General features: G+C 34.4%; 1 protein-coding gene across 2 annotated transcripts in view; it reads right to left on the reverse strand.

Annotated features, from left to right (window-relative positions):
• Window positions 1-4,166: 4,166 nt before the first annotated feature.
• Window positions 4,167-22,639, reverse strand: part of zranb1b (zinc finger, RAN-binding domain containing 1b) — a 33,848-nt gene continuing 15,375 nt past the window's right edge. For both annotated transcript variants that reach the window (XM_005158595.6, NM_001077768.1), the window contains 7 exons: window positions 22,035-22,188; window positions 20,474-20,545; window positions 17,183-17,381; window positions 14,500-14,620; window positions 11,361-11,490; window positions 7,014-7,243; window positions 4,167-4,593 (listed from right to left, as the gene is read on the reverse strand). In XM_005158595.6, the coding sequence (XP_005158652.1) occupies window positions 4,375-4,593; window positions 7,014-7,243; window positions 11,361-11,490; window positions 14,500-14,620; window positions 17,183-17,381; window positions 20,474-20,545; window positions 22,035-22,188 (1,125 nt within the window). In that variant the 3' untranslated portion in view covers window positions 4,167-4,374. The remainder of the gene's footprint in view (window positions 4,594-7,013; window positions 7,244-11,360; window positions 11,491-14,499; window positions 14,621-17,182; window positions 17,382-20,473; window positions 20,546-22,034; window positions 22,189-22,639) is intronic.

Below are 22,639 nucleotides of genomic sequence, written 5' to 3' on the forward strand. Positions count from 1 at the left end.
TTTACTGATATAAAGTGTCCAAAATTAAGGTAATATATCTAAGAACTTAAATTATGTTCATTTTTAGAGTTATCATATATGATACAGGCTTTGATTATATTTCTAGACATTTTATCTAGCTGTTTCTCTTTAAACAATTCACCATGAGACTCATTTTATTATATTTATCTTTAGAAAAGACAATATAGGAAGTGGGATACTTGCCATACTGTCCTTTCTAAAAATAATAATAATAATACATTTCAAACTAGTTTAATACACTGTAAAATCCAAAAAGTTAAGGCAACTCAAACCATTTGAGGAAACCGATTGCAACAAACAACTTAAGTTTAAAAACTAATCCTAGTGAGTACTGTAAACTTAATCCATTTGAGTAAATGAAGCAATTTGAGCACAGTAAAACCCAATAAATGAAGAGAACTCAAACCAACATGGTACTGTAAAACCCAATAAGTTAAGGGAACTCAAACCATTTGAGGAAATCGATTGATTGGTACAAACTATTTTAGAAAATAATACTGTGAGTACTGTGAACTTACTCCATTTAAGTTGAAGTTATGAGGTATTTAATTAACTCATTACTTTCAATACTGAGTTCAAAACTCTTATCAAATGTTTCTTTTCGAAAGTCTTTTCAAATTTAAAAAGTAGAATTAACTTTCAGTCAATTTTGAGTTAACTACACTCATTTCATTTGATAAAGTTGACTGTTGGGTTTTACACTGTAGTTATTTACCAATTTCATTAGCACACCAAATACCAATTGCAGGGTGGTTACATCAAGTGAAATGTAAGACTTTTAAAGTCCATTATCAATTAAATTTCAGACTTAAACAGGGCTAAATGTTAAGGATTTTTTTTATCTAATGGCCTTGTTGGGTCAGCGGAAAAGTCTTTTACTTGCCCCATCAAAAAAAAAAAAAAAAAAGGTATTTGTTAGCCACATTTTAATGAATATGTCAAAACAAGCATTTCTTCAGCATAAACTTTCTTTAAAAAAAAGGAAAAAATAAATAATAACCTAAATATTAATAAATGGACATAGGAAAATTAAGACCCATTTAAAATGATTTAAGACCTACAAGTCATTATTTCAGTGAATTTAAGACTTTTTAAGGCCTAAAATTTTAGATGTGAAATTTAAGACTTTTTAAGACCCCGCGGACATCCTGAATTGAAATTTCCCCACACTCCCTGGAAAAGTCATAGAAATTCATTGGTCAAAAGTGGTAGAAACCTTGTACAAACCAAATGACCATGTAGCATTCTGGCACTGTACTGTTTGACATAATGGTTTTATCTTTCAAAGTAACCTTTTTCTAGCTAAATGTGTACTGTGCAGAATATAGAACAATACATAGTCTATAACATCACTTTAAAAAGCAAATATATATAAGGTACAGAAAATTCATCTTTTGCTGCTATGAACATTTATCACATTCTGGATAAGTGTAGGGTTGCATGATACTGGAAAAATCTGACATTGCAATATTTCGCATTGCTGCAATATATATTGCGATATGAATAAGGATATTTCACCAGATTATTGGCTATATTTGGAAAGATTTCATCAATTTAGATCGACTGAGATGACCGTCTTTTTCTCTGCAGTGCATTTGCATACATTTAAATAAATTACAAGCCAAAATAAATAAACAGTGCTGTTTTTTCATTTTCTGTACTTAAATACTGTTAGACTCCCCAGAAAACCTTAATCAATAGTAAAATGAACATGATCATCATAGGATAAATTATAAAAAAGTCATAAAATTGAGTAATATCTTTCTCTTTTAATCTTTAATAAATAATCTAATCCTGTGATGTGACACTTGCAGATACACACATTGTGATATCGATGCTCAAATGCTATATTGTTCAGCCCTTGTGTGTAGCTTGTATGTAGGAAATGACACTTTTTGATTTGTTTTGAAGTTTTATAATAGTTTCATAGTTGGACATTCAAAACACTTAGGTCTTCAATATCATCAAGTTTGGTCTCCACCTTATATATATATCAAATATACCATAGTGTAGCAGAACTATCACATAATTTAAAAAAGAAAATAAAACATGAAGACGTGAGGGAAAAACTGGACACAAATATAGGACGTGATGAGATGAAAAACAGGAAAACAAAGCCAGTTAACTGGTAATATTAGCACTGCAAAAAAACACTCCACAGATCTCTCTCAATATTCACTTTGGTCTACATCAAGTCTTTGAATATGGAGCCAGATCAGTCTCAAAAATAATACATTTACAAAATGAAATTCATACATGCACAGCACAATTCACATTTACAAACATCCAATTTGTAAATTTGTAAACATAAATCCTAAATTCACCAGTAAAAATCATTTGTATTTCACAAAATGAATTGGATTTGTGTGTATATGAATTGTGTTTTGAATTTCCGAATTGGATTTGTGTTTTTGAATCATGTTTTGAATTTACGAATTGGATTTGTACGTTTTTTAATTGTGGTTTGAATTAGCAAATTGAATTTGTGCGTATATGAATCACACTTTTAATTTCAAAATTTTATTTGTGCGTTTATAAATTGGATTTTGAATTTACGAATTGGATTTGTACGTTTTTAAATCGTGGTTTGAATTAGCTAATTTAATTTGTGCGTATATGAATCACACTTTTAATTTCAAAATTGTATTTGTGCATTTATAAATTGCATTTTGAATTTACGAATTGGATTTGTACGTTTTTAAATCGTGGTTTGAATTAGCAAATTGAATTTGTGCGTATATGAATCACACTTTTAATTTCAAAATTGTATTTGTGCCTTTATAAATTGAATTTTGAATTTACGAATTTCATTTGTGCATTTATGGATCGCGTTTTGAATTTACGAATTGGATTTGTGCGTTTACGAATCACGTTTTGAATTCATGAATTAGATTTGTGCGTTTACAAATCGCGTTTTGAATGTACGAATTAGATTTGTGTGTTTATGAATCATGTTTTGAATTTACAAATTGGATTTGTGTGAGTATGAATTGTATTTTAAATTTACGAATTGCATTTGAGCGTTAACGAATTACATTTTGAATTTACGAATTGGATTTGTGCATTTACGAATAGTGTTTTGAATTTACGAATTGGATTTGTGCTTTTACGAATCGCGTTTTAAATTCATGAAATGGATTTGTGCGTTTATGAATCATGTTTTGAATTTACAAATTGGATTTGTGCTTTTTCGAATCGTGTTTTAAATTAACGTATTGGATTTTTGTATTTTCAAATCGTGTTTTGAATTTACGAGTTGGATTTGTGCGTTTAAAAATCTTGTTTTGAATTTACCAATTGGATTTGTGTATTTTCGAATTGTGTCTTAAATTTACTAATTAGATTTTGTGCATGTGAATTTTGTTGTGGGTCTATAAATTGTATTTTTGAAATATATTATTTTTGAGACTGATCTGGCTCAATATTTGAATGTGATGATGAAGGACTGAAAAAAAAACACATGCACTGAAAACCTGTGGCTAGACATTTCACAAACAAGACACACAAAATACACAACTGAAAGAGTGAACGGACCACATTGAATGAAGGGCTGAAATAATGTTCCCTTCAAATAAAAAAGGGCATGAAATCTCAACCAGCAGACACTGTAAACCCACACCTCTTTTTTTTTTTCCATTGCAGCGTTCACATTTGCAGTGCAGTTCAAAGATGGGACGACAAGACGACAAAATGTGAGTGGAAAAGCATTCATTTCTATGGCTCATAAACTATAATCCAGATAAATACAGAAAAATCTGTTAGAAATCGAGTTAAAATGTCCTTGCGTTCTCCTCATGACCACCGGCTGAGGATCAACGGCTTTATTTAGAAAAGCAACCATGACAGTCTTTGAGTGCGATTGGTAGATATAATGCTTGTTTTTTCCAAACGTGTGTAGTGAATTATGTTTTATTAATCTCAGTCTAGAGTCAAGCAACACAAATAGTAGATATCGGCTCCATTACAAACAGAACCAACGTGTTTTTTTTTTATTTAAAAAAGGGTGCTTATTAAATTGCTGCGACTTAAATATCTTTCATTCCTATTCCTTCCTTGCTCTTAAATCACTACAAGCATTGCAATGGCAAAATTTCAAACAAAACACAAACAAAAGCAAAAAACATACTCTATAAAGACAAATACAATCATGATTGCATTCCTTTATTTTGCAACAAACCCAAATTATTTGCTGTATTAGGGACAAAAACCAAACAAAAAATAATAATAATAATAAAGGAAACCTTAGGTTTGTCATTTGGTTGGGGCTAAAGGTGTGTGTTTGTGTTTCCGTATTCGGGGGAACGAACGCAAGAGGGCTGTATTGTAGTGTCAAGTGTCACCGACTGTTTATTTTTACTCGTCTTCGTCCTCTTCTTCCTCCTCTCCATCTGAAAGAGTGGGACAAGCGGCAAGTTGCCGATAACCGTCCAGCCATTTCTCCACCATTTGAGTGACGAGCGGGTGGTTCCGCCTTCTGGAGCTTTTCTGCATGGCCACCAAAACTCCGCCCTCCGTAACACAGCAGTCCATCCACTGCCTCAACATGCGCTCCTGCTGCTCCTCCGTCCCCATCTGACCACACACACACAGTGACCAATCAGAGAGCTCGTCAACGAATATCAATCAATCATAACTAGGGATGTAACGGTATCAGAATTTCACGGTACGGTAATACCTCGGTATGAATGTCACGGTACGGTATTTATTGAATCGTTTACAGGAAAAAACAAAACTTATGAAAATACTCCAAAAAAGTGCCAAAAGTGTCAATGACATACAAATTAGCCATCTATCTGTAAGATTTGAAACAGGAACTTCAATTTTAATAACAAAAAATTATTAAACCATGTAAAAACAATAAAGTTTCAATTTAGTATTGTTGAAAACTCATCACATTCAACATTTAATCACACTCAGCCCATCTACCCAGATGAGAGCTCTGCTAGTCGGACTTCTCATCAAGCATCTCCCGCTGGATCTAATCTCACTATATTTATTAAACGGGATATTTCATTTATCTTGTTGTCTTTATCTAACAACATATTCCCTGACTTTGGGCATTGGAATCTATTACTTGTTCTCAGGTAACGTGTTTTGGCTGAGCGCAAAGATAAGTTAATGATTAATGTAACCACGTACATTCTGTATATTGACTGATCGCTTGCCTTTATTTCCTATAATGTATAAACTTATTGTATGTTATACTTTTAAAATGGCCATTATCGATTCTTAAAACTGATACTCAGCAAAAGAGAGGCTGTGTTTCGTATTTTCACTGAAATTGAAAGGAGGCAGTTGTTATCGGCTCCGTTTTGTTATAAATATCCACACAGTGAAGATGACGCTCATCTTATGCAGCACGACGCCTCAACATGTCTGCTGTCTAAGTTGCTAATATTAAAATGAAAATAGGCAGTTCCTTAAATCATGTTTACAGTTTATTGTTGAGAAAGTGAAACAACGAAGCCAGGGTGATGTGAATGAAGTTATAAAGTACACTGTTCCCTTTGAAGATTTACCCGTGTCCTCGGTATAATCTGCTTTTCCATATCAAACTGAGAAGAAGAGACTGCAGCCTTGATCAAACTTGCAAAGTCTGAACTTACACGGAGATAATGCAGGACTGAACTGTGCGTGTAAAGCAGGTCGCACACCAGAAGCGACGCTCGGCGGCGCGCCACGCAGCGCCATGTATTTTAGAATTCTAATCATAGGTTTCTATCAGGATACACACACCGGCGCCGCAAGTCGACGGCTGTCGGCGGCGCCCGGCGACGGCTCAGGACGCAGTTCATTTTTCAGCCGCGCCACAGAGAGCCATCTGATTAGTTTCATGTTAAATATCATTCGAATGTGCGCGTCTGGTGTGCGATACTTTAATCTGTCATGTACGCGCCGTGTCGCGGCGCCGAGCGGCGCTTCTGGTGTGCGACCTGCTTTAGAGTTTTCCAGCTCTTTTCATCCCCGCTTCTAGCAGCACACTCCATTTCCGCATTACTGGATCTGTAGCAACAACAGACCGCAAGGGATGATGGTCAAGCATGGGCTGATGGCAATTGTAGTTTTCGTTACCTCCCGTTCGCTTCATTCGCCTGAGCAAATTTTCTCAGAAGACCTATAGTTTTACAGAGTCATGCGACTTCGGTAATATCGAAAAAAATTAATATTGCGGTATGACGGTATTTACAATACCGTTACATCCCTAATCATAACACAATGCACGCATTTTCATTCTGTAGCAAAATATTCAAAAAGTGCTATGGTACTAGGGCTGCATGATATGGAGCCTTTTCCAAGGTTATAATAGATGTAGATTTTTCATTAGTTTTAGTTTTTATTTTGTTTGACTTTTGTTTTCAAATTCAGTTAGTTCTAATTAGTTTTAATGCTGCGTTCACACCAGATGCGGAACGCGCGTCAAGTGCGAGTGATTTACATGTTAAGTCAATGCAAACACGCGAATAGACATCCTGCAGCGCGATACGCGCGAATGGTGCGAATGGCGCGGGCGAATTGAGCGTTATGCACGTTTGACGCGTTTAACGAGCGTTTCGCGCGAACTCTCGAGTTCGAAAATCTGAACTTCAGCGGACATTCGCGCCGCGTTAACCAGTCAGAAGCTTGCTCCTGTGGGGGCGTGATTGTGACGTAGAACCTGTTGATGGTGTCCCGGGAGAGATCCTCCAGGCGACACCGACAACAAGTCATCAAACTGGGCTTGGCTCAGTCAGAAGCACCGCTGAAAGTCTCCGTAACTTTTGTTTTACTGTGCTGTAATTAAACCATTCTGGAAAAGAATGTATTATTAAAGAATTTTACTCCATTCCTGTTGTGCCTCAAACAACTACAAAGCAACCTAAACAAAAAAGATTCTATTTGCATGCTGTTGTTTTTTCTTTTTCACACTGAACATTCATACACAGTAAAAACAGGCCTTAACGTCTCATAAATATGCACACTCTGCCGAGTTGTATTCTCATGTTAGCTCTCACCTCTTGTGCAGACAGAAAGTGGATGTGCAGCAGCTTTCGCTCGCTGTCAACCAGTGGCAGGAAAGTGACCGTGACGTCGTCGTCTGTGTTCAAGTTGGCGCCTGCACCTCGATTATCGTAGCCGTCGTTCTCCATCGCAACCAATGCAGAAAAGTGCCCTCGTGTGTAACCCAGAGCAATAGGGCTCTTCCAGCAGAAACTCTGCTCCCACAACAGCGGCAGGTAAACACCTACAAGATAAGAGCCAAAGCAAATAGTCATTACTGTTAGGGCTGCATATTATATCATTTCAGCATCAACATCACATTGTGTGCATCAGCAATAGTCACATCACAAGATATGCAATGTTGAGTCTGAATCATAGTTGACCAGAAACTACAAAATTCTAATTAATTATTGTATTTATACAAAATTTATACAACTGTATATTTTAAAATATATAATTTTTCTCATGTTTGTAGTCCAATTATCTACATTTCAAAGCAATAAACAAGATTATTTTACTTACCACAATGGCAGATAATTTAGCTTGTTTAAAGGAAAAACTCTTAACTTTGACTTATTTATTCTAAAGTTGAAAACAAAACTAGTATTTCTTACTTTATAAGAATTTTTTGATATTTGGACTAGAATTGAGACAAAGCAAAGAAAGAAAAGCATTTTTTTGCATTGTGATTAGTCAATTTTTGCACATGAATACTGCTAGACTCCCCAGAAAACCTTCAAGTAGAGCTTTTCAACTGTCTTGTGAAATTGTATTTATATCACAATATTTATTGCAGAAAAATAACCCATCGCAATATTCATTTTTTTCAATATCTTACAGCCGTAATTACCATTAATATTTAGAACAGTGCAGTGTTAATAATTATTGACTGGTTTATGTTATTTTTGTGTGTCGGTGTTGCGATATGTATTTTTCTGTAACTCTTGTTTTATGCCGCCTGTCTTGACCAGGACTTCCTGGTAGAAGAGATATTGAATCTCCATGGGACTTTCCTGTTTAAATAACTAAATTAATAAATAAATAAACTACCAGGGTGTCCGCAGAGTCTTAAAAAGTCACAAATGTCTTAAATTTCCAAAACAAAATTGTAGGCCTTTAAAAAAAGTCTTAAATTCAGTGAAATGTTGTGTTGTAGGTCTTAAATAATTTTAAACAGGTCTTAATTTTCCTCTGTCCAAGAAAAGCTACTCTGATATCCATCCAATCACCAACAATCCATCTCAATAAAACTTTTTTTTTTTAATTTAAGTTTTTTATTGCAAAGAGATTTAATTCACAACAGCTGTTAGACATTTTTACAACAAATTCTCCAAATTAAATTTCTCAATCAGGGAAAAAATAAATTCCAAAAAAACTAAAATAGGTACTAAATTCCTCCCTCCGGCCCGCAACTGACATCAAAATATAATGAGATTTGGCCCACCAAAACATATATTTTTGAACCACTATCATTGTTGTGCAGTTGCATATAGCCACTTGTGGTTTTGACCCCCCACCTACTGGTCATTTAAAGAGTTGTACTATTAACCCACCGGTACTTTCGGTTTCTCTCAGTGTGCGGTCTAGAGTAACACACATGCAGATTATTCCTGGGGCTGATTTAAATGTTGAAATATATGTCTAAGTGCTGTATTTTTACTAAAGCTCTATTTTGTAAATTTTCAAGGATCATTTGATTATAATCAGTTTTATACCACCTGTATTTTGTTGTACAAACACGTCTTCATGGCTTACACGTTATGCTGGTGGTGTTAATATGATCATTTTGCTAATATTTGTTTCAAATGGTCTCATTTATTAGATTTTCCTCATGTGCATTAGTAAAGTTTTACTGCTGGCTGAATTGAACATGTTAAAGTAAATGTGAATTTATACATACTTTCCCCCTCTTTGTTGTAGTTTTAAAAAAAGAAACGTATTGAGAAGAACAATTGCCAGTAAAGACACTAAAGTTGCCCAATCTGGTTTCTGCTGTCTTAAGCTATCTATTACATTTTGGTTAAGCAACAATTGATTGGGACATAATAATAATAATAATAATTATAATAATATGCCTATTATTAAATTGCAATATTTTACATTGCGATTTTAACTACCCATTCAATGTGTACAACAAGAAACAAAAAGAAAGAGCTTTGACTGCATATACTCTGGGGAAGAATGTGCATCAATTACATCAGGTTATGTAGCAGAAAGTAGTTGAATAGGTGTTATACATTTACAGTTATATAGGTGTAATATATTTTAATTATGTAATTTTCTCCAAAATAAATATACTTTTAACAATGTAAAAAGTATATTTATAAAAAAAAGTTTTCTTGTTATGACATTATATTATGTCTAAGAAATTACTACATTTGATTTTTTTTTTTTTTGTGGCAAGCAAAGAAATAAAAAAATAAACAATCCTTTGTCCCAGACAGGCCATTCAAAAAATACTGGATGTCTAGCCCTGTGAAAAATTTCATTCATAAAGGTCTAAAAAGGGTCTTTAAAAGTCTTAATTTTGACTTGATGAAACATGCAGAAACCATGATTACGGAAACCGACCCTGAAAACCACTCCTGCAGTCAGCAGAGTGTTGACAGAGATTTATGGATTGGTTCTGCTGGCAGTTTTGTCATTACAGTTGCAGTCTGTCGGTGGCAGATATAATAGATCACACATTTCTTGACGGGGCCAAATGGCCTAGAGAATACTGCTAATGTATGTACACTATTAATTACTGTAAACACTGATATAATGAGGGTAAGACAGGCTTATAGAGTAGCACTCCGAATATGCATTTTGCCATTTGTTGACTTGTTTCATTTAGATTTGTAGTTCATTAATTTTCCTTTGGCTTAGTCCCTGATTTATCAGAGGTCGCCACAGCGAAATGAACCGCAAACTATTCCGGCATACGTTTTACACATCGGATGCCCTTTCAGCCGCAACCTCGCATTCACACACACACTATGGCATTTTAGTTCATCCAATTCACCGCATGTGATTGGTCTGTGGGGGAAAGCAGAGCACCTGGCGGAAACTCCACACAAAAATGCCAATTCGCCAAGCCGGGACTCGAACCAGCGACCTTCTTGCTGTGAGGGAACAGTGATAACCACTGAGCCACTGTGCCACCCCTAAATTTGTAGTAAATAATAATAATATAAATGGTAGTAAATAATAATAATAATAATAATAATAATAATAATAATATATATATATATATATATATATATATATATATATATATATATATATATATATATATATATATATATATATATATATATGAGTAAAGTGTCATATTTGTTTTTTTCTACAGATATTTTGCAAAGTTCCTAATAAAATATTGTTATTTAGAGCATTTTTTTTTCAATAAAATAATTGATCAGAATTTAATGCATTTAAAAATCAAATCAATATTAACTTATTAACATTTTTGAAGTTTAACTTTTACTTCTACTAAAACTATTGTGTGTTTCTTAACTTTTTAGCTGCAATGTCACTATCATATGGCAATCTGCTTTAGATGAGCAGTAGCCATTAAAGAAATAGTTAGCCCAACCAACCACATGAAGCTCAAATATGACCTCGGACCTCAAAACATAAGTTGCACAGCTATATTTCTGGCAATAGCCCAAAATACATTGTGACCCTGTATGGGTCACAATGATACATTTTAAAGTGACACTTTACAATGAGGTTGTATTAGTTCATATTAGATAATGCATGCACTAACATGAACAGACAGTGAACATTACATTTACTACAGTATTTGTTCATGTTTGTTAATGAAAATAAAATCATTCATTGTTAGTTCATGTTAACTTGTGGTTCATTAACTAATGTTGGAAAGAACGAGTTTGGGTTTCAATAATTCATTAGTAAATGTTGAACTATGATCAATAAACACAGTGGAAGTACTGTTTATTATTAGTTCATTTGAGTAAATCTTATTGTAAAGTGTGACTCATTTTTCTTTTATGCCAGTAATTATTAGAATATTACGTAACGATCATGTGACTTGAAGAAATTTTGTAAATTTCCTACTGTAAACATACCAACATTCAATATTTGCTTAGTAATATGCATTGCTAAGCACTTCATTTAGACAATTTACAGGAGATTTTCCTCATTATATCGATTATATTTTGAACCTTTAGATTTTAGACTTTAAAATAGTTGCATCTCAGCCAGATATTACTCTATCCTAACAAAGTAAACGTCAATTGAAACCTCATTTATTCAGTTTTATGTCATTTTTAAATCTCAACTTTCTAAAAATGACTGGTTTTGTGATCCATGTTCATGCATATCTACAAATTAGCAAAGTGTGCGAAACGGCAGCTCACCCTGAAAGCGTGTGTATCCCAGCGTCTCTCCTCTGAAGCTCTTATAATATTTCACACCATACACTATGATGGGCCTCCGAAGGATGTGTGCCAAAACAAACACATGCGTCTGCTCTAAACTGGCACCCGGCTGTAGACATGAAACAAGAATAGGGACAGGGAGAGAAGGAGAAAGAGTAACAACATTACATGATTTGATTTACAGAGAAAACCTCAATGCTTTGTTAAGCATTAACTTATCTAAACATTTCAGGACAAGCCCATTTTGCTGTCATAATATGGCATCTTTCCCCAATGAAAAAAAGGATATTCAGTGATATTTTCAAAGTAACAACAACAAAAAAAGGATTTTTTAGAGCTGGATTGAGTTTTTACATCGTAATGAAAGCTTATGAAGACAAACTTCATAAGAAATTCACATGCACTGATCAATTGTCCACAAATAGAAGTCAAATGTGCTTACCAAAGTAAACAGGGATGGGTTTTGATTTCTTGTTGACTTAAAGCAGAAATGAAACGGTCAAATTCTGCAATCAATTAATTGGTGCTAATTTATTTGTAGATAAAATGGGAGAAACTGCACTCTTGCTCATGTAAATATACCATATCACATAAATATAAAAAACAACAACTCACTCAAGGCATTTCTGCATCCATTTCATAGATTTTATGGTCATTAAACTGCACTTTCATTGGATTCATCCAGCAGTGAATGCTTGTGGTATTTAAAACCTGTGCAGTTCTTTATTATCGCATATTGGTAAACAGATTGGTTAGAATCGATTGCCTTTTCAGCTTCAATGGTTATTCATGGCGACATAGATGCATTTTAAAATGAGCTTATAACAGGATTCCCACTCTAAGCTAAATGTCAAACTTTCTTAGTTTTTCCTGACTTTCACTGACTAAAAAGCTGAATTTTAATGAACAGAAAAAAAATAGACAGCTGTTTTGTTGCAGACACACAGAATTTTACACATTAGGCATAAAATGATAACGGAAGATGTTATAGAACAATAGCATTTTACAAAAGTAAAATTTGAAAAGACAAATAGGCCTGTCGTGATATCTATTTTTTGTTGTTGTACGATATATTGCACCAAAATATAAGCTATATGTTATGCCACTCATTATATAACACCAGAACGACAATATAATATCATCACAATACAAGTACACTCTTTCAAAGAACACGTCATATTTTAGTCTTAAGAATATTTAATTTAATTATAGTAATTTTAACAATGTAATAATCAGGCATTGGAATCAGAATGTGTAAGAGCATATCCTAAACAAATAAATAATAATAATGTTACCAATAAAGTGCAAGGTAAAAAGTAACAGAGGCTGTGAAATCTGCTACCAGATCTATTTTCAGTTGTCAGACAACCACATGAAAATAAACTATAGTAATTTGTAGTAAATACTATAGTGTTTTTAACCATACTCACACTGACAGCTCTAATAGAGATAGAGATGTTGCACAATCAGCTAAAATATTGCTAGAATTGCTTTTTAAAAATGTCGATATTTAATGCATCACCAAAAAGGATTGAAGTTATGTCCATGTGCTGTGCAATAAGTTGTGACATGCCTAGTGATAAATATTTTTGTTTTTGCTGATAGTCCATGACTTTAACAGAAAATAAGATATGATAATAATAATAATAATAATAATAATAATAATAATAATAATAAAAATTTCCCAGACTGCCAAGGTCTGGTATAGTTTTTTTTTAATTCAATGATATTTCAGAAATGCAATGATCCATGGGAACCCTGTTATAAATAACACATTTCTGTAATTCATAGATTCAAAACAAACAAACAAAAACACCAATAACAATAATAATAATAATATATAATATAAAACACTATATATAAAAATATTTTTTATTTATTTGCTTTTGATAGAAACTTAACCATTTTTAATAGATCCATATTTAAAAATAAGTCTTTAAATTTTTTTCCCAGCACGGTCTCATTGTCAACATTAAAAATAGAGCTCGCACATTGTTAAAACAACAATTATAATATAGCAGACATTATTATAGGAGACATCACAGTAGATATTTAGTCGCACACTCCTAGCTCCTCTACTTTTCCATCTTAAGATGTCTGTTGCATCTTAGATAAAATACGTGAGCGAATATGTAATGTTTATTCATTCATTCATTCATTTTCTTTTCAGCTTAGTACCTTTATTAATCAGGGGTCGCCACAGCGAAATGAACCGCCAACTTATCCAGCATATGTTTTACGCAGCGGATGCCCTTCCAGCTGCAACCCATCAGTGGGAAACACACACACACTCATTCACACACATACACTACGGACAATTTAGCCAACCCAATTCACCTGTACCACATGTTTTTGGACTTGTGGGGGAACTGGAGCACCCGGAGAAAACCCATGCAAACACGGGGAGAACATGCAAACTCCACATAGAAATGCCAACTGACCCAGCTGGGGCTCGAACCAGCAACCTTCTTGCTGTGAGGCGATTGTGCTGCCGTGCTGCCCCATTAATGTATATATAAAATAATAATATTACTAATAATAATAATATTAATTGTATTATTTTTATGCCATTGTTAGAATCATCCTCTGGCTGGATTAGATGCTTTTGAGGCCATATTCAAGCATTTGACATCTCTGGCTGCATTTACACTGCATGGTTCAAGTGACCCAATTCCGATTTTTTTTTTCTCCCATGTGGCACAAATTAGATAAGGCCCATGTACGTCTTTGTATTTCATCTTCCGGGTTTAAAATTATAATTGGGGCCGGATCAAAATCAGTGACATAGCGCTATCTGCCTATGCAGTGATGACACATCGGTTTCTCATTATTATTTATAGACTGAGTGTTCTTATCCTATGAGAAGACCCTGCTTCTTAAATATTCATGACTGCACATGCTTTCTGATGACAGACTCATATGGACAGACTATAAAGATCTGCAGTGTAAATACATCTAAGCTAATGGAAACATGCTATAGGAAGTGCTTAAACCTCTGTCTTAGCCCTTGTGGGATTTGTGTGTATCAGTATGAGTCAACCGAATGCAATTTCAGTAGGTGGTGAAACATTCAAGTTTCCCCACAATCTATCAGGCGTTATATATCTTGCTGCTTTACCTGACTAGCTAATGACAGTATAAACGCCCAGTCCTCCTGCCACTGCTCCTCCCGCAGAGAGAAGTGCAAACCGAAGCTCTGAGAATACCAGGACTCCCACTCTTTCCACCGTGTGTAGAACCTGGAATACACACACACACACACACACACACACACACACACACACACACACACACACACACACACACACACACACACACACACGTTATATCAGTGATAAAATACACAGATACACATTAATAAAACATAAACACATTGATAACACAATGGAGTTCAATGGTGTTCAGTGTCCCACAGGCCCAAGTTTGGGTATCTCTGTTCTATATGGCCACAGCCATATCACTCTGCAGCCCAAGACCGATTACTCACTGAAGCTAAGCAGGGCTGAGCCTGGTCAGTACCTGGATGGGAGTCCACATGGGACTAGGTTGCTGTTAAAAGTGATGTATAGTGAAGCCAGCAGGGGGTCTGTGCTCAACCTGTAGTCTGTGTGAGTCCTAATGCCCCAGTATAGTGAAGGGGACACTATACTGTCAGTGAATGTTGTCTTTTGGATGAGACGTTAAATCGAGGAGACTCTCTGTGGTAATTAAAAATCCCATGGCACTTCTTGTAAAGAGTAGGGGTGTAACCCTGATGCCTAGCCAAATTTTCTCCATTGGCCCTTACCCATTATGGCCACCCAATCATCCCCATTCACCGAATTGACTCCATCACTTTCTCTCCACTCCACCAATAGTTAGTGGGTGCACTGGGGCCGTTGTCCTGTGGCTGCCGTCAATCATCCAAGTGGATGCTGCACACTGGTGGTGGTGTGGAGAGACCGCCCTCATGATTGTGAAGCGATTTGGGTGTACTGTATAAATACAAATTACATTACATATATAGTATGAATGTGAGTTGTATGAAGGAAATTCTGAATGGAGTGGAATTAATGCAATACTACATCTGCCATTTGTCATTATTAGTCGCATGACATATCTCGCAGGTCATCCGGAGTACTTCCTCCCTACTGTTTTTCAAATACTATGAATTCTGACATACTACTTGGCTCACATAGTGTTATTCAAATACTATTTAGTATGGAGGTAAGCGATTTCGGATGCAGCCAAATAGCTCATGGACTAGAAGAAATCATGGCGGATGCTGACCAATAGATTGTATTCCCTTGAATCTCAAATTCCGTTTCAATGCATAGGTTCTTTCACATTTTCTGTAGATTTATTTCCTTATTTTTTATTATGTCAAATCTAATCATTGACTTTTACAATACTTTATTAACATTTATACAATAAAACTTCGTTTATATTGTTCTGGATGCATTTTTTCTGCAATTAATTATTTAATACAGATGTTCTAGCAAAATTGGTAGTAATTATTTAGCATGTAAAAGCATAAAACTTTTTATTATTAATCTTTCACAATTTGAGTAAAAAAAAAACTTTTATTTTGAAAAATTGTTGTGAATTTTTAAATTCCAGTGAGGATTTATGTCATATTGTGGTTTGTTGAAGTGTACAGTACGGATATATTCTATATATTTTTTTTTTAAGTTAGACCTTCTATATAATACAGCAAAATTAATTTTTATGACTGGGTTTTGCAATATCGTCCATTAATACAGACAGAGCACTAATATTTTTTCATGGACACAGACAATGAGTTAAGGATTATTACACCTCACAAAAAAAAAATCTGTTATTAATTACTCACCCTCATGTAAGTGTACAAACAACATATTGCCATTGGAGTCCGCAGAACATCATGCAATCTGTATTTTTGATTCACCTTGAGTTGATATGGTACACAAAGGCGATCAAATCCATTTTTTCTGCACAAAAGCGTTTTGGAGCTTTGTATGATTAGTTGAACCACTGAAGTCACATTTTTTAAGTGTTTTTAATTCCTTTTCCAGAGGTTCCTTTCCTCTTCCTTCGTTGGAGGATGAGGGAGCTCTCTGATTTAATCTTAAAATATTTTAATTTGTGTTCTGCATATAAATGAAAGTGTCATGATATTGAAATGAAATAAGGGTGAGTAATTAATAACAGAATTGTAATTTTTGGATGCGAGTTAACCCCTTATGAAATGCTGCTCAATGGCATCCCAGTGAAACCCCACTATTGAACCTTTATGTTTAAAATATAGGGTTCATGGAAAACCTGGAACAGTCATGCAATTTTTACATGGCATTTTCCAGGCCTGGAAAAGTTTTGGAACAACAGAAAAACTCACTAAGTTTTAGAAAAGTCAAGCTAATTATTTTAAAATATCTGTATACTTGAATATAGGTTAGTTGTCTTCTATTCTGTACTTGGCCAAAAATGGTGGCACGGTGACTCAGTAGTTAGCACTGTCGCCTAACAGTCAGAAGGTCTCTGGTTGGAGTCTCAACTGGGTCAGTTGGCATTTCTGTGTAGAGTTTGCATGTTTTTCCGCTGTTGGCATCCAAAGTCCAAAGACATGCGCTATAGGTGAATTGAATGAATGAAATTGGCCTTAGAGTATGAGTGTGTGCGTGAATGATGCATGTTTTATGATGCTGTAATAAATTTGAATGTACATAGTTTTTCTTATAATTTAGCACATATACTTAGACAGGAAACATCAGGTCATGAAAATTTACTTGAAAGTCCTGAAAAAGTCCTGTAATTTTAATAGTAAAAATGACTTTGCATCTTACCAGTGAGAGCAGTCATGTAAACTATCGTTGAGGCTTTTTCTCAGGACAGAGTCTTTATCGTAAATTCCCCACGTGGCCTGTAACACAGAATCCAGAAGGCAATCTCCGGCGGTTCGGTTCCACAGAGCGTATAGCCGGCTGTCCAGACGCGTGCCCAGCTCCAGAGACCAGTTAATAATGGGAGACTCCTCTTCCAGCTCTGGAGAATAAATCAGTTTCATAACCTGTTTCTTTGTACATTCACTGATAAATGTTGATACTGCTAGCTGCAAGCTGCTCTTCAGGGATTCAACCAAAATAGACCAGCTAAGGCAGATCAGCTTTTTTAGATCAGCTTCTCAACTAGTGGGTCGTGACCCAAAAAGAAGAAAAAAAAAAAGCATTCTAATTGGGCAGAATACTAAATGAGAGTAAGCAATTTCAATCAACCATATAATTGTGACAAATTAGGGCAGCAAAATGAAATAGCCTGATTATGTTTTAAACATGGGAACTAATTAATATATTTTTAAGTTAATGTCAGACACAGAAACAGAATATCTTTATACACAGTTTATACACAGAATATACGCTATTATACACAGTTTAAGTCAGAATTATTATGGAGGACCAGAAGTGCCAGTTAGAAATAAAATGAAGAATCAAATTATCAATTTAATAATCGAAGCATATAAATGTACACTACCGGTCAAAAGTTTAGGGTCAGTTTTTTTTTTAATGTTTTGTTTTTTTGTTCATCAAGGCGACATTTATTAAACGAAAAAATGGTTAAATTGTTAAATATTTATTAACATTTTAAATAAATGCGTTCTTATTCTATGTAGTTTAAAATTAAATTATTACTCCAGTCATCATTGCTTTTATTACTATTACCATTAACAATAATAATAATAATAATAATTAATATTAGAGTAATTTTAGAAGGATCGTATGACTCTGACTAGAGTAATGAAGCTGAAAATTCATCTTTAAAATCCCTGTAATAATTTATTAAATTAAATTAATATCTACTTTTGAACAGTTATTTTATAGCTCAATAACATTTCACAATTTAACAATTTGTACAGTATTTTTGATGAAGTAAATGCAGCCTTGGTGAGCAGGAGAAGCTTATTTTAAAACATTTAAAAATCATACTGACTCCAAAGTTTTGACAGGTAGTGTTAGTAAATAAATTTAAATGAACAAACAATGGACAAATAAATAGACCTATTTAAATGTGTTCATTTCAATTTTGTTTTAAAATGTCCTTTAATAACACAATGCCTTTACAAATAACTTTTTAATGTAGAAATAACTGCGACCCGGCCCTGGAAAAATCGGTTGAAAATGAATGAATGAATGAATGAATAATAATAATAATAATAATTCCTTACATTTATATAGCGCTTTTCTGGGCACTCAAAGCGCTTTACACACAATGGGGGGGAATCTCCTCATCCACCACCAGTGTGCAGCATCCACCTGGATGACGCGACGGCAGCCATTTTGCGCCAGACCGCACACCACACACCAGCTGATTGGTGGAGAGGAGACAGCGATGAAGCCAATTGGAATATGGGGATGGTTAGGAGGCCATGATGGACAAAGGCCAGTGGGCAGATTTGGCCTGGATGCCGGGGTTAAACCCCTACTCTTTTCGAAGAACATCCTGGGATTTTTAACGACCACAGAGAGTCGGGACCTCGGTTTTAACGTCTCATCCGAAAGACGGCGCTCACTGAGCAGTATAGCGTCCCCGTCACTATACTGGGGCATTAGGACCCACACAGACCGCAGGTTGGGCGCCCCCTGCTGGCCTCACTAACACCACTTCCGGCAGCAACCTAGCTTTCCCATGTGGTCTCCCATCCAGGTACTGACCGGGCGCAGCCCTGCTTAGCTTCAGTGGGCGACCATGTGAGAGTTGCAGAGAGCTAGCTGCCGAATGAATGTATACATAAATAGACAATTTTAACAATATTTATTTAATTCATGTTTAAACACAATGATTAATCAAACAATAGTAAAAGTATATGTATAGATCATTTTAAATGCATTTAAATAGATTTTTTTAAAAAGCCATTTGTTTCTCTATGTCACTTGTTTGTTTTTCTTTTGTCACATGCTTTTCTTGAGTTGAAAATAAATCGAGCTTAAAGATGCCGTTGGACAGGCCACACATGGGGGCAACCAATTAACTTTCACCTCAAGTCGAGCTAAACCCTCTCTCGCTTATAAATTAAAACACGGGCTGTCATAGGACAGAGAGCTCTTTTAAATGCATTTAAAATGATCTCTAAATATACTTTTAAAATTAATAACATTAATTAAATTAACATTTATAAAACTGTCTATTTATTTATACATTTAAAAGTTATTTTTAGATGCAATGTTTACTGATTAATTAATACAATTTAAATAAACATTTAAATGTCTGTTTATTTGTCCATTTTTTGTTCATTTGAATTGTGATTTATTTATATACATTTTTATGCTTTAACTATTAAATTGATAATTTGATTCTTCGTCTTATTTCTAACTGGCACTCCTGGTCCTCCATAGATTATTAGCCCTCCTGAATTATTAGCACCCTTGTACATTTTCCCCCCAATTTCTGTTTAAAGGAAAGAAGATTTTTCGAAACACACTAGTTTAAATAGCTAATTTCTAATAGCTGATTTCTTTTATCTTTGCCATGATGACATTTAAAGGCTTAATTAGGTTAATTAGGCAAGGTAATTTTTTGATGATGGTTCTGTAAACTATCGAAAAAAAATATTGCGTAATAGAGCTAATGATATTTACCTTAAAATGGTTTAAAAAAAATTAAAACTGCTTTTATTCTTGCCGAAGTAAAACAAATAAGACTTTCTCCTGAAGAAAAAATATTATAGGAAATACTGTGAAATATTCCTTGCTCTGGTAAACATCACTTGGGAAATATTTGAATAACTGTGACATCAACTGTACCTGAAAAACTATGAACAAAATGATGACCCAAATTGCATTACACATTTATGCCAAGTTATGAAAATTATGCAAGGTAAAAATATCATCTAAACTGCATTAAATACAGTTTACGCGTTGAAGGGTTTGACCCTAATTGCATTAAACACAGGTTCATTTGCAAACAAGGCCAACACTGTGCTACCAACAGTTTGCAAGCATTAAATTTCAGGAGACAATAAACATCCTGAAGTAAAACAATTGAATGTATCTCAAGCAACACATATAAAACTTTAGTATTCCACCCAATATATTCTAGTAGTACTCAGAAAAAGTATTTTTAAATGCTATAGGTCACTTTACCTTTTTGTACATCTCGATCCAGGACCTCATCGAACAGCTTTTCTTGAACGTTTGGGGGAAGGTCTTCAATATCTTCAAAAGAAAAAGAAAAATAGCATCCAGTTACAACCTACACTCACTGGCCACTTTATTAGGTACACCTTACTAGTACTGGGTGGGACTCCCTTTTGCCTTCAGAACTGCCTTAATAAAACCACCCTAGAGATGGTTGTGCATGAAAATCCCAATTGATCAGCAGTTTCGGAAATACTCAGACCAGCTCGTCAGACCAGCGTGCCTTTGATTTTTTTTTTTTTCCTTTTTAAAAAATTTCCTAAACTATGTTAAAGAGACCAAGGACATTTTCACAGTATGTCTGCTAATATTTTTTCTCCTGGAGAAAGTCTTATTTGTTTTATTTCAGGTAGAATAAAAGCAGTTTTTAATTTCATAAAAAACATTTTAAGGTTAATATTATTAGCCCATTTAAGCTAACTTTTTTTTTTTCGATAGTCTACAGAACAAACCATTATTATACAAAAACTTGCCTAATTATCCTAACCTGCATATTTAACCTAATTAACCTAGTTAAGCCTTTAAATGTCACTTTAAGCTGTATAGAAGTGTCTTGAAAAATAACTAGTCAAATATTATTTACTGTCATCATGGCAAAGATAAAATAAATCCGTTTTTAGAAATGAGCTATTAAAACTATTATGTTTAGAAAAATTTGTTGAAAAAAATCTTCTCTCCGTTAAACAGAAATTGGGGGGAAAAACAGGGGGGCTAATAATTCAGGGGGGCTATTCTGACTAATAATTCTGACTTCAACTGTATGTACATGATATACGCTATTTTGATGTTACAAAAACTTTTTAGCAGTAAAAAAGGTCACACTTTACAATAAGGTTCATTAGTTAATGTTAATTAATGCATTTACTAACATGAACAAACAATGAACAATACATTTACCACTGTATTTGTTCGTGCTAGTTAAGGTTAGTTAATGAAAATACAGTAGTTCATTGTGAGTTCATGTTAACTCATGGTGCATTAACTAATGCTAACAAGCATAGGCTTGGATGTTAATAATGCATTAGTAAATGTTCAATTATGATTATTAATGCTGTACAAGTGTTGTTCATGATTAGTTCATGTTAGTAAATGCATTAACTAATAAACCTTATTGTAAAGTGTTACCGTAAAAAACTACAATACAGATTATTGAGCTGAAGCTTGACTACAAAATTAAATTGCAAATAAAATCGAAATCTCAATTTCTGTCAAAAAAATAATTAAATTGATATTTTTCCCACAGCCCTAGTTGATATCACTTTTATATCGTCTAAATGCGAATTGTGTCACTGTTTTGGAGCACACTAGCTTATAGATATCCTAAAAACTAACAATATTCATACTAACATGTAAAAAACTTTATTTTAATTTTATGGGACCTTTAATAAGGGTAAAACGACCACCAAAGAGCCCACTCATTAACCAGTGACTCATGCGGTCTGAATGTGTGAGATCCTGGGGCAGAAGGGAAATTTTTTTTTCATGTTTAGAAATTGTGAGTGATCACCTGCTGGTAATGTAAAGGTGACGAGGTCTGTGAAGAAGTAACAGGGGAATTCGCCTTTACGTCTGTGTAGTGCTGCCGCCACCTCTCGGCGGATCTGTTCTGTTAACTCAGGACACACCAGAGCCGGTATACACTTTGCCGTCTGCTGAGACACCTGAAATACATTTACAAATACATAATCATTTTTGCAATATCACACTGTAAGACTTATTCTCTTCATGGGCTGCACAATATATCATTTCAGCATATCTTGTCAGGAGTGTAGTTGACCAGGCACCACGGTTTAGAAAATGTAATTTGTGGAAGTTTACATGGATATCAGTAGTCTTATTATTTGCCTTAATCTGAATAAGACAATAGTATGATTAACCCCTTGTGTGTTATTCTATCACTTTGTTATGTTTGTGGCTGTTTTTGCCCCATTGACTTCCATTATAATGACATTTTTTGTTAGCAAAGCCATCACACTAAATTATCATGCATTCTTGATTGTTAATAAGAGGGAAAATGTTAGATTTATATACTGTTAATAATCAGTTGGCTGCATTAACCTTTTAGATAGGCCTGTGCTGAAAGGTTTCTGGCGTTTATATGGAGTGTGTGTG

The sequence above is a fragment of the Danio rerio genome, chromosome 17, assembly GCF_049306965.1.
Source record: "Danio rerio strain Tuebingen ecotype United States chromosome 17, GRCz12tu, whole genome shotgun sequence".
NCBI lineage: Eukaryota > Metazoa > Chordata > Actinopteri > Cypriniformes > Danionidae > Danio > Danio rerio.